The following is a 13,588-nucleotide window of genomic DNA, read 5'->3' on the forward strand; positions in this document are numbered from 1 at the left end:
ATGCAAATCAAAAGTACAATGAGGTATCACCTCACACCGGTCAGAATGGCCATCATCAAAAAATCTACAAACAATAAATGCTGGAGATGGTGTGGAGAAAAGGCAACCCTCTTGCACTGTTGGTGGGAATGTAAATTGATACAGCCACTATGGAGAACAGTATGGAGGTTCCTTAAAAAACTAGAAATGGAACTACCATACGACCCAGCAATCCCATTACTGGACATATACCCTGAGAAAACCATAATTCCAAAAGAGTCATGTATCACACTGTTCATTGCAGCTCTATTTACAACAGCCAGGACATCGAAACAACGTAAGTATCCATCGACAGATGAATGGATAAAGAAGATGTGGCACATATATACAATGGAATATTCCTCAGCCATAAAAAGAAACGAATTTGAGTTATTTTTAGTGAGGTGGATGGACCTAGAGACTGTCATACAGAGTGAAGTAAGTCAGAAAGAGAAAAACAAATACTGTATGCTAACACATATATATGGAAGCTAAAAAAAAAAAAATGGTTCTGAGGAACCTAGGGGCAGGACAGGAATAAAGACGCAGATGTAGAGAATGGACTTGAGGACACGGGGATGGGGAAGGCTAAGCTGGGATGAAGTGAGATAGTGGCATGTACATATATACACTACCAAATGTAAAATAGATAGCTAGTGGGAAGCAGCCGCATAGCACAGGGATATCAGCTTGGTGCTTTTTGACCACCTAGTTGGGTGGGATAGGGAGGGTGGGAGGGAGACGCAAGAGGGAGGGGATATGGGGATATATGTATATATATAGCTGATTCACTTTGTTATACAGCACAAACTAACACAACTTTGTAAAGCAATTATACTCCAATAAAGATGTTAAAAAAAATAGACAAAACTCCTATCTTAAACATTTTAATACTTTTTGAATATAACCATTATTGAACATTTTTCTCTAGCTTGCTGCTTTTATTTGTATTTGGATTTTTTTCTTTTTTTAAGCCAGCAAATCATCTCTAGGTAACATAGAATGGTATTGTGCATAAATATCTGGACTATATGTCAAAAAGCAGATTATTTGTATCTAGTGTTTATAGAAACCAATGAATAAATATTTACATATTATAAGCACTTCTAAATGATAATTTCAAAAGAACTCAGGTTTTAAGAACCAGTTTGTATGCTAAAACTTATCAAAAATCATCAATCTTACTGAGTATCTTTCTTCATCAACTCACTGCTGACTAAAGTAGAAAAGTCTTTTTTCTAACATACACAATATATAAGGATTTAATTTCAAGTTCATCATCACACAAATCTGCAAGAAGAAATTGGAGAATGATTAAATTTTTGGTTATGGAGTAGATCAATATTTGCAGGTAAATATTTGAGATGAATGAATAAATGAATAAATGACAAAATTTCATAGTCACATTAAAGAAACTTACAAAGTACTAGAATTAAAAGAGGGTAAATATTTATCTAAGCGACATTTATTGTTTATTATGTGAAACACAGTTTTTCCCTTTAAGGTTAGAAAAAAGGAGATTCTACTGATGAATGTACAAATATAGCTTAAAAATTAATTCATGGAATTGATTTTTCCACACTGCATTCAATTTTATTTCATTTGTTAAAATATCTGTAATACACAGAATAAAAATAAGCTAGTCCTCAATACTGAAAATAGAAAATAGTTGTTTTTAATTGTATGACCAAATACAGCCTTTTGTTTTCAGTTGCCATGGAGCCCTCATATATTTCTGCATCAAAAATTTGTCTTTACGTGCCTCACACAAGAAAAGCCTTATCAAATAAGTCTTTTATAAAGAATGAAATTTGTATATTTTTTTCCCCTCACATATGTACTGAAAATTTCCTACTACCTGTGTCAATTGATAGTACCAGACAAATCCACTCAGGGTCTTTCTTTGTCATTCTCTACAAACATGAGGATGTAGAGATCAAACAGCAAAAGGCAGAGAACTGAGGCTCAGTCTACAGACAATGGGTTGCTATTAAGGCATATACTTTGTTAGATTGACAGACAAAAGGCATTATGTATAAAAAGGGGGAATGGAAGAGATACTTGGCGCTTAATACCATTTATTCTTTTTTTTTTTTAAACCTTTCAAATCCACTTTTATTTTCCTTTTTCCTCCTCACATACAGAGCTTCTCCACACACTGCATTTCTTGCAGCTATAAAGTCATTTGACGTTGGTCAGGTACCATTTTATCCCCTAAAACTTTGCTGGCATCAAAATGTGACAGTTAACCAGTGTTAAATCTATAAAATATTTACATAGCACAGCACATTAAGCTTTAGACACTAGGCAATTAAACCACGTAACAATTGGACAAACCCCCATCTTACATGTTCAGAATCAGGTGTTCACAGTCCTATCTTGTGGCTGTACATGGTTCAAAAGGCAGCGGAGGCAACAGGCAGTTACTTGAAGGACACTGAACACTTTGATCTGGAAGCACATTATGATGCTACCCCGGTATCATGCACCACTCCATCTTTCTCCAAGGTGGTCTCATAATTCTGGAATGGCAGGTCCAGCTGATACCAAATGAAGACAGACAACACAACGTTTACTCTGTGGAGATATTCTAACTCCTACTATGGACGCATGGTGATTTTGAATGCAACTCGTCCTAAAAACTTGTCACGATCATCCTGGTTTTTTAGGTTGGGTGATCCATCAATCTTGCACTCAACTGTTACTTCGTTTACGTTATTTCTATTACCAAAGATGAGCTGGACGGCAACAAATGGCTGTAGATAGCTCCCATGCAATTTTTTCCCATAATATGGAAAATATTTTAAATCTATCGTTCCATTAGAAGGATAGATAAGTTGATAGCACTGCTGTGTTTTCACCCTTCGAAATACATTCTATCCTTGGTTCTCCTTGAGGCTTTAATCCAATTATTCTGTTCATTTTCACAAGAATACAACGGCTTCCTGTGGAGTAGCCAAACTCGGGATCATCCACACCACTGCGTGCTTCAAGTAAGACAAGAGGAAACCGACATGAAGTATAATCTAGACCCTCTGCTCAAAAAAATGCTCCATCGGGACAATCTGTGAGATTCTTCTGTTCTTCTAAGCCATATGACTTTAGAAATTTCTTAAGGTCATTTATGTACCTTCTATAGGACTCTGGATTAGACACGCTGAATGAAAAATCCAACGCCGTCACTGGTTTTGGAAAAACCGTAAGTCCTGGGCTAGGAATCTGGTCACGATATTTTGGAACCTCATCGTTCAGAGCCTGAAGCATAGACCACTTTGTGAATGAAAAGAGTGCAGCCAGGAACCCATAAAAGAACTAGGTAGAAGAGCAAGATCAACCCCCAGCTCTTGGCGGTGGGCCCCAGGAACTCTCCGGTGGTCGTGTTGTAGATGAAGAGCTTCCCCTCGGCCAGGCTCTGGTTGAAGGAATTCTCTTTCTTCGTCATGGTGTGTGTGCGGACGGCGAGGGGAGCGGCGGCGGGGGTGGAAGCTGCGAGGAGCGCAGAGGCGTGCGTCCGGGCTGGAGCAGCGCAGCCCGGCGACCGCGGCGGAAGGCGGGACGGCCGAGGAAAACTCTTCGCTGCGGTGAGCGCTCAAGCAGACTGCGCTGCGCCGGGCCGCCGCTTCGGCCGCGGGAGCCTCCCATTTATTCTCTTAATTTCAGAGGGACACCAAATACCAATCATCTCTCTCATCTTTCGTCAAAATGTTATTAGTGAAAAAGTAGACTCCCTCTCTGCTATCTGGTCTCTTTTCAGTGGTAACCGAAACCACACAACTGTTCTCAGTCAACTTGAAATCATCCCAATATGATCATATTTTTTTAATGTTTTAAAAATAAATCTGCCATAATTGTTATGACTCATGTTTTATAACCATATTTTTATTTTTCTCATTCAGAAAGAGATAAAAGATTATACAAATGCTTGTCACTTATCTATTTGATATTCCTTTACTTATCCATCTCTCCTTTTCAGATTTCTATCTGTTCCTTTAAACTTTATTAACTTTTGCATAAAATATTAGATTTGTATAACTGTAAGGTATTTGCGACCAAAACTGATCTCTTTGTTGACTTGACACCTTTAGGATATATTGAAATGCCACTCTCCCCTTTTAGAGAGGTCTTCACATTGAGAATGTACAAACGGTGTATAATTATAATATGAAAAAAAGCCCCTTCTGACTTAGAATGTGAATAAAAGGTTTAATCCCCACATTATGTAAGAGAAAGACGCTTAGGGCATTGAAAAGGGCGTGCCAGAGCCTGATTGTATATATTGGCTCAACACATTGTAAATACCTAAAGTTGCCAATCTTGACCTCTATAATTCCTCCCTTTGACCACAAACCCCTATTCTTTCAATTATCTTACCCTCCCACTCTTCTCTTCATCTTTGATGCCCTCTAGTCCTTTAATCCTTCCTATTAATAATGTAAAAACTAACATATTAGTTCACAAAGTGTTGTACATTATTTTATTTAATCTTCTTAACAATCTGTATTATCCCCATTTTAGAGATAAGAAGACTCAGAGATTTAGAAACTCACCCAATATCACAGGGCTAGGACTTCTGATATCAAAATAAATGGAGAGAGCAGATGCTTCATTCTCATCTTACATCAACTATATAAACCATAGAAAAAATATGTATGCATATACTTTTAAAAGTACCAAGTATAGCCATCTTCAAAACAGGAAAGTAAACTTTTGGAGGACCATAAACTATGTGTGAGCAAATTGTGTTCCATATAATGAGGTGGCAAGAGCTGGGAGCAGGAGTCCGGATATAACCAACAAGAGGCCTAGTGCAAGGATCCAGGCAAATACCGCCACCTTCCAGGCTAGGGACAAAAGAAAATGATGCCTGTGTTCAGGAAGAAGCAGAGCTTCGGGTAGTTAACAGAATAATGCCCTTGGTACCTGGTAAACTCAGGAGGAGTGGGGAGCATCCGAGCTCAGAAAATTAGCTCTCAAGTTCCACATCTGACAGGATATATGTCCATTCCTTCTTCTATCAATGGCTCCAATCAAACCTTAGCAGATGTTTCTATACTCCTCATAATATATGCTGTATAAAGCAGAGGTCATACTCTTTCAGGCAATCTCAGCTACAGTGAAGAATGCACAATTAAGAATGACCAGGGGGCTTCCCTGGTGACGCAGTGGTTGCGCGTCCGCCTGCCGATGCAGGGGAACCGGGTTCGCGCCCCGGTCTGGGAAGATCCCACATGCCGCGGAGCGGCTGGGCCCGTGAGCCGTGGCCGCTGAGCCTGCGCGTCCGGAGCCTGTGCTCCGAAACGGGAGAGGCCGCAGCAGAGGGAGGCCCGCATACCACACACACACAAAAAAAAAAAAAAAAAAAAGAATGAGAGCCTGTGCTCCGCAACGGGAGAGGCCACAACTGTGAGAGGCCCGCGTACTGAAAAAAAAAAAAAAAAAAAGAATGACCAAAATGTTGGAAGTGTACCAACTCCATGAAGGACTATGAACTCAGTAAAGGGTAGGAAAAGGTGAGGGACCACAGAGAATTCAAACTGTATGTTTCAAATAAGTAAAATTCATACACTCAAATAAGGGAAGATTATTGTATACATGAAAGAATAGGTACTTATGATAGAGAACCAATGAGAAATTCTGGAACTGAAAAGTGGTAGAACTGGGACTCAGACACCAGTTTCCTGCTTTCAAGACCTATGTTCTCTCCTCTGATATCAGCTACCCCCTGAAAACACACAGAGATATATATACATGCTTATTTGCTTCTTTATTTAGCTTCCTCATTACTCTACCTCTATACATAGTCTTGACCTTACGGTCCAACAAAGGAGACTGTTATTCTCTTGTCTCCACATCTACTCCACTCACCTTGCAAATTTGTAATCTTGTGGCCCGCAACTTTGGTTGCATACTAGTGATTCTCTGCAACATTAAAAATAAATACACTGTAACTACTCTAAACAAATTGCAATCTGATCCTTTCCGGTAGGACTCATGCATTGATATTTTTTAAAGCTCCATGGATGATTCTATAAGAATAACTGCAATTATATACTTTTGTTTCAGAAAGGGCTAATTACTCACTGAAAATGTGCACCTTCCCCTTCCATTGTAAAAAGTCATAATTAGGAAGCAGCTGCCTAGTTAGGGAGTTATTCCTGAGCACCTCCGTATCAAGGTAGGGCCAGGTGATGAGTGCTCATCATTAGAATATGAACAGAAATAATGTGTATCATTTCTGATAGAAGGAAGTTAAGAAGCAGTGTATATTCTTCATTCTCTCTTTTCCTATCTACTAACTGGATGTAGAAGACTCTAGGGGGTCTAGCAAGCACAAAATCACAAGGTGGAAGGAGCCTGGGTCCATGAATCACAACTTGAAGAAAATCATGCTTTGACCAAGTTTTATATCAACACAAAATTACTCAGAGAAACACATGTATTATAAGTCTCTAAAATTCTGAGTATTTTTCATCAGCTAGAGTTACTCAGATCAACAGAGAAATTGGTACCTTGAAATGGGGTGCTGCTGTGACAAAAATCTCAAATGTGTGGAATTAATTAGTGATCAGGAAGCAGGCATCAGGGAAACAACTAGCAGCAGCTGGTAAGATGGAATAGCGGTAAAAACATTTTTCAAGTATTACCTTCAATAACTTGGAAAGCAGACCAAAAACCTGTAAGCTTGTAACTCTACAGCCATGGTTCTCAACTGAGGATTATTTTGCCCCCTAGAGGACATTTGGCAATGACTGAAGACAGTAAAACATCATGAAAATTTTAGTTATTTTTCAAGACCAACTCAATTGTTATGACTTACTCCTATCAGATTATACTACCTTATGTCACTCATATCAGAATTAGTCTTGTATATGTACTCCATCAGAATGTGACACAATTCATTCTGCCTTTTTCTTACATTTGTCTCCTCTTCTCTATTATAAGTCTAATGTAGTCTAATCTATGTATCCCATATATTGCCTAGAATGTATTACACACAAAAACAATACAATTTGTGTTTGTTGAGTACACATTTGTTGAATGAATATATACTATTCTTCAAAGCACTGATTCTACGGTCCTTGATCTCATAGTCCAGTATTGAGATACACATCAAAAAATCACTTCACAATACAAGTCTTACAGAATCTGAGGTCTTACAGACACTAGTTTTCACATTATTAGGTGTTCCCAGCAATTGCCACCCTCTGGGCATTCTTTCACCCCCAACTTCTAATTGCATGCGACTAGTTACTGTGTAAACTTGCCAGCTGCCTTAAATAGGGAAAATAGTTAAGAGTACATTTCTAAGGAATGTATTCGGTCTAAAGAGTTTGACTGATAGTCTTTTAAGCAGGTTAAGGGTTGGAAAATAAACTAAATTTTAGTACTCGAGTAGCAACAAGGGTACGAAAAACAGAAACCACTATGGCTATCCATAGGAAGAAATGGTCAGAGGCAAGGGCATCAGGAAAGGCTAACTAAGAAAGGTGATATATATATAGATAGATAGATAGATAGGTAGATAAGAAAAGATAATTATCTACTTTGATATTACAGACCAATATAGATTAGCTTAATTTGGCACTGTCAAAAACTCCTTAGTGCTTCTAGTTGGCTCTGACATTAGGATGCTAATGGACAGTTTACTATAGATGGAAAGTAAAACAACAATTTAAATTTCCCTTCCAGACTGAAATTCTGCTTCTCAATTGAAGATACAAATCTGGACTTCAGGGTGACTGGAGACAGATTTGGGATCATAAGCATGCAGGTAATGGAAATGGATGAAGTCACTCGGGAGTAGTAAAAACCAGAAAAAGAAGAGCTGAAAATGTAGAGGATATACAGAGTAGAAGCCACTGAAGAAATTAATAAGCAAACTAAATCACTATGGTTTCCTCACATAATCCATATCACATTATGTTGGCTGTTTTATATGAGTTTACAATTAAACCAGATGGCTTTGTTTTTTCTCAAATACATTACTTTTTCCACTTTGATTTCAAGATCTTTAATACATGAACCACTCTTCCCCGTCTTTATATTTTCCTAAACGCATCACCCCCAGTAGTCAATGAACTTTTGATTCACTGAATTTAAACCTGGCAAGGAATTCCACTCCTTTCACCCATCCACCTCCCCAAAACCCAAATCTCTCATAAAAGGGAAGTTTCTAAATTCCTGCATCAACCTCTGCAGGTAATCCTACCCTCACAGCATTCTTGGCTACTAGGAGTGTGGGTTTAGAGAAACATTATTCAGTTGATCAAGGCTCATCAATGGGAAAACCTGGAAAGACTAGAGAGAACATGACCCTATGGCTAATTTCTTAATAGAGCAATAGAAAGCCAAACAGCCTTCGCTGGGGCATTGAGGGAAGAGGCATTAGAAACTAAGTCTTTATGACTTTGGGGCAGATATGGTACCCAAACAGCTTCTGGTGTCATCCACCAAATGGTCCCAACTACTGATCAAATGCATTCAACTTGGTGCTGACGGCTTAACATTCCAAAGGTGAAAAGGAGAAAAGCAGAGATTACAGGGACCATCTATGAATGAGCAACACATACCAGTAACCTGGGACTAGGATGTTAAAATTCACATCATTACAAAACAAACCTCCCTGTAGGCCACATTTCCTTTTAATTTTCTTCTTCTCATCTAACCACCCACACTTTTATTTGAACCTAACAGTCATTCTCTTCACCATATCATCTCATTTGGGGGGTTATTTTTTTCCCCTTTGATCTGTATGGATCTGATTGTATACATGCTAATGTGCCTTTGGTGGTAGTGGTTTACAACAACTTTGGGAAGGTAAGACTTTCATGTTGGGACTATACTGTGCCAACTCTTCAATTCTCTTTGAGATTACCTCATGAACTAAAGAGAAAGGTTTGCATGAATTGTTTTCCCAATGGTGGGTTTTAAATTGCTGAAGTGAGAAAGGATCCTCACTGAGCACGGCTAACCAGAAATCAGAAAACAGATGATCCCAATTTCAAATGCTATTAGGCTGTGGATAAACAGGGAAATGGAGAGCAGTGCAAAAGGAAGGCTAACCTCATAAAAGGGTAAAAGGAAAGGGCAATTGCTGCCACAAGTGCACTGAAAAATAGATAAGTAAATTCAGACACCGGTGGCAGGTGGCGGAGGAAGGTGGCAAGGAATAAATGTTGAAGAGTGGAAAGGTTAAGAGGTTAGCCTAGGTTGGATAAAATAAATGTAGGCTTTGGCATCAAATACCTGGGTTTAAATTCTTACCTGTAGTCAAGTGATCTTCAGCAATTAAGAGTATGAGCTGAACATCAGTATTTCCACCTAATTCGTATTTTAGGGTTACTGATATAAATACACTGCTTAGAACACAACATGGTATTCAGTAATTGGCAGCTTTTATAATTATGTTTAAGGATAGAAGAGTCCAAAACAGAACTTTTAGTTTACCATTGTTGGCAGCTTTCAGAAAAGAGCAAATAGCTACAAACCAAAGAAAGACGAGCCAGTCTCTCACAGGATAAAGAGTCACAAGATGCACACTCAAGGCCACAAAACAGTGAACCTTTTACTAGATATTAAAGTTTAAAACCACACAGCTTAACAATAATGTTAATTTTACCACTAGGTGGCAATGATACAGCTGAATTTCACTGACAAGGTTAATTTTAAAAACAGTGAGCAAATCCAGACGGAAATTCCAAGAAGCTTTTTAGTACATATTTTCATTTTAGAAAAATGAAAAAAATTTTATATACAATTTAATTTATAGCAAAATGTGTAATTATCTGATTCAATATGTATGTTAATTTCTGAGGCAATTCATGCAACAAATACAATTTTTCAACAGTTCTGGTCACAGATAAGTCTTTTTAAAAAACCTAGACATGTATCATGAAGAGAACAGAAATTATGGAAAGCTACAAGTATTTCTGAAGCTTTAGAGTTCTAAGAAAGTCATTATAAAATGCAAAGTATTTCAATGAAAAAGTTAAACCTTTCAAAAATGACTGATAGAGAACAATTCTTTTTTTTTAATTTAGAGCCAAAATATGAAATAATATGCAGACACTTTGCTTTTAAATTACAAACGAAATTAATATTCATATAGGTAATATCTTTTCAATGTCTTGAATAAAACTACATTGTTAAGCAAGTTTATCAAAATTCTAACGAATTCAGGAATACCTTTTTCCAAATGTTAAAATAATAAATGATGAAATTCCTTAGAATCTGCACTTTCCATAATTATTTCTGCTTTCTTCATAAAACAGATAATTTACAGCTTATTAAAAATAAAAACTTTATTCATTTCTTTTCATATCAAATAAAAGGAGAAGGTATAACGAACTTTTTCAAATTACAGACATTTTCAAGTGCATAGTAAAAAAAAACAAAAACCAAAAAAGTTTCAAATACCCAAGACATTCCCTCACATATAGGGTGGGAGCTCACATCACCACATGTAACATTATAAAACCTGTACTATAATTAGATGAATAAATAATAAACCTATACTGTTATCCAATTAATAATATAATTTTTAAAAAGACCCAATTAAAATGAGCCTATTTATTCCCTTTGTATAAATAACCTAACGTTCCCCAAATTTTCAACTCCCAGTTTCTACAAATGAATAGGTCAGAATATCTTATATATGATTTCCGATAGTTTTCTAATTTAGCAATCACTTCCTATATTTACTTTACTTCCAGAAAAATGCCCCCCCCGAACAAATGTAAGAAAAGCATGATTTCTAAGTTATTTTATTAATTCATAGATCAGTTTCCCCTTCATTATGAACTTCATTTTGAATTATTATAGATCACCCTGAAATCTAACAATATAGATATTTCTCATTCCATCAGTGTATACAAATATACAAAACAATCACTTAAGATGGTTAGCACAAAGAGAGATTACTGTGGCAGTCCTCACAAATCAAACAAAAGATTTCAGGAAAGTGCTCAATCTGTTCACTGTTACCTGTAACTTCTGCTGGAAAATTTATGGAATGCCACTGTCATGGAAGGGATAATTGTAGATCTACAAAAGTGAATACATACATATGTGTAATTTATACCTATACAGAATCAGCTTCTGATTATCTACACAGATAAAGGGACAAGAGACAGATGCTGCAAAACGCATAATTCTCAAACCACTTCAGATACATTTTTCGTATCTGTATTTCACAGGGCTGTGTCTGAGAATTCAGAACACAAAGAAAATTAAGCCATATTGCAGACGTCAAGAGTTACACAATTACCAAGACAATGGTAATGCAGATATGCCGTTACTAACTTGAGTTTGTCATCTTCTGTTTATTTCTGATGGTGGCTCGAAGTTTACGTATCACCAGTCTATCAGGCAGAATCATATCACCTTGTTGTTCTAGATAATCCAATAAATTTTCAGTCCATTGGAGAGCAGCTGCATGATTAATATGTTTCTCTGGAATCAGTTCTATTTCCTCCTCCTCATTTTCACTGGATTCGTCTGTCTGGCCTTGTGCTCTTCTGATGATTTCACTGTCAGTTAAGACTTCATAGCCTGGTTCAGTACTGTCCACTTCAAGCCATTTTTCAATGTTCTCAGGAGTCACATTTTCCAATCCTTTGGTGTGTTGTAAAATGGTAGCCACAGCAGCCACTGAGGTATCTTCTTCATCAAAGTCCAGGCTTTCTTTTTCCTCTATGGTAGGGAGAATCTTCTTCCATGCTCTGCTAATGGTAACTGGCTTTACTAAATTCCATGCCATTGCTATTTCATAAAGTGCATCTAGCAAAGTTAGTTTCTTCCAGAATGATCTCAGGTCATTGCCTTCTTCCAAGTTGTTCTGGAGAAGACCTGCACGATAGTTTCTCTTCATTGTAGCTATGACTCCCTGATTTGAGGGCTGAATCAACGAAGCCACATTAGGTGGTAAATATTTAGCAAATATTTGGCCATCATCTGACCTCAGGACGTTTTCATTTGGATGTGTTGGTGAATTATCCAACAAGAGCACAGCCTTTTCTTGTAAGCCTTTGGATCTTAAGTGTTCGCGAACTTGTGGCACAAAGATCTTATCAAACCATTGTCGGAAAATGGAAAGATCCATCCATGCACCTTTTTGGCTGAAATAAGAGACTGGCAGGTTTGAGGTGTCAGTTGACTTGAAGGAGCGAGGTTTCTTTGCTTTCCCCACAACACAAAGCTTAAGTTTGTGTAAACCTGTTGCATTGGCACAACACATGATAGTGACTCTTTCTTCAATTGACTTGTGCCCAGGGGCTGTGCATTTACCTTTGATTACTGAAGTCCTGGAAGGCAAGCATTTCCAAAACAGTCCAGTTTCATCTGCATTGTAGATTTGTTCCGGTTGCAAATTCTCTCGTTCAATAAAGTCTCGAAAGTTGTTGCAAAAATCTTCCACAGCTGTCTCATCTCCACTTAATCTTTCGTTTCTAATATTAATCTCTCTAATGCTGTGCCGCTGCTTAAAACGAGTTAACCAACCGGCAGAGGGGTTAAAATCACCATCCATTCCCAAAGCATAAAAGAAGAACTCTGCCCTTTTTGCACAAATTGGTCCAGACACGGGATTCCCTTTTGCTCTTTGCTGGTTGAACCATTCCAGCATTGCTCTGTCCAGTTCCTCATACATGGATGGCTTCATAGATTTCCTCTTGGCCAGAAGACTTGTGGAATCAGAACTGCTTGCATAAGTTATAATCTTTTCCTTATTTTTTCTTATATCCCGAACTGTTGTCTCGCCAATTCCATAAATCACCGCCAGTTGTTTGGAAGAACCTCCATCTTCAAGTTTCTTTATTATATCAAGCTTATCTTTAATAGTTAACACCACACGCTTCCGTTTCCCTGACATGGTGAGGCTCTGGGACTCAGGGACTCACCCCAGACTCACACGGAAGCAATCCTCTAAATCCTGCCTTCTCTCACAGACTCACTTTAACACAGCCTTACACACTCAGTCTTTCAACCTTACCAGGCACCTGGTGGCCCTGACCCCTTCCCTGGCTGGGCTTGGCTGGCAAAGAGACGGCACAGGACGATGAGAGGGGCGGAAGTCTGAGAGAACAGGCCTTTAACTTTAAATGGGCAGTAGAGGAGGCCCCAAGTCACCGCGGATAATCCGGATTACAAACATTTGTTTTATTCCCCCAGTGGCCGCGAGAAAGAGTATAACCCCATCGTGACCACAAGCCTCCTTCACGCCCAGATCCCGGGTCAACGGCCGTCACTAACCCCCGCCACACCCCAAAGTTACAGCAGAGAGCGGAAGAGCCAGGGAGTCGGAGACTGGCCCCCTTCCCCAGAGGGACGGTTACGTTGGATTCCTTCCCCAGCAGTCAGCCCCTTCCACCGCAAGCCCCACTTCCCCGCGTTGGCGTACTTAGCCTACACAGTCCTCCCCGTTCCTCACTGCCCGCCGAGCCCCCTCTCCCCACCTCAGTTGGAACCAGGACCCCGTAACGCTCCCTGCCTAACGCGCGGCGACAGCTCCTCCCCAGACCACACGCTCCCGGAAACGCCCCCCTCCCACCGCCGGCCCCGCCCTCGCCCCTCC

General features: G+C 38.9%; 1 protein-coding gene and 1 pseudogene across 1 annotated transcript; both read right to left on the reverse strand.

Annotated features, from left to right (window-relative positions):
- Positions 1–2,078: 2,078 nt before the first annotated feature.
- On the reverse strand, positions 2,079–3,492 carry LOC102986920 (sodium/potassium-transporting ATPase subunit beta-3-like; annotated as a pseudogene).
- A 6,345-nt stretch (positions 3,493–9,837) lies between these two features.
- JRKL (JRK like) lies at positions 9,838–13,523 on the reverse strand. Its single transcript, XM_007106109.3, has one exon. It carries the CDS (start codon positions 12,884–12,886, stop codon positions 11,315–11,317), a length of 1,572 nt encoding a protein of 523 aa, XP_007106171.1. The 5' UTR covers positions 12,887–13,523; the 3' UTR covers positions 9,838–11,314.
- Positions 13,524–13,588: the final 65 nt, after the last annotated feature.

The sequence above is a fragment of the Physeter macrocephalus genome, chromosome 16 (genome assembly GCF_002837175.3).
Source record: "Physeter macrocephalus isolate SW-GA chromosome 16, ASM283717v5, whole genome shotgun sequence".
Lineage (NCBI taxonomy): Eukaryota > Metazoa > Chordata > Mammalia > Artiodactyla > Physeteridae > Physeter > Physeter macrocephalus.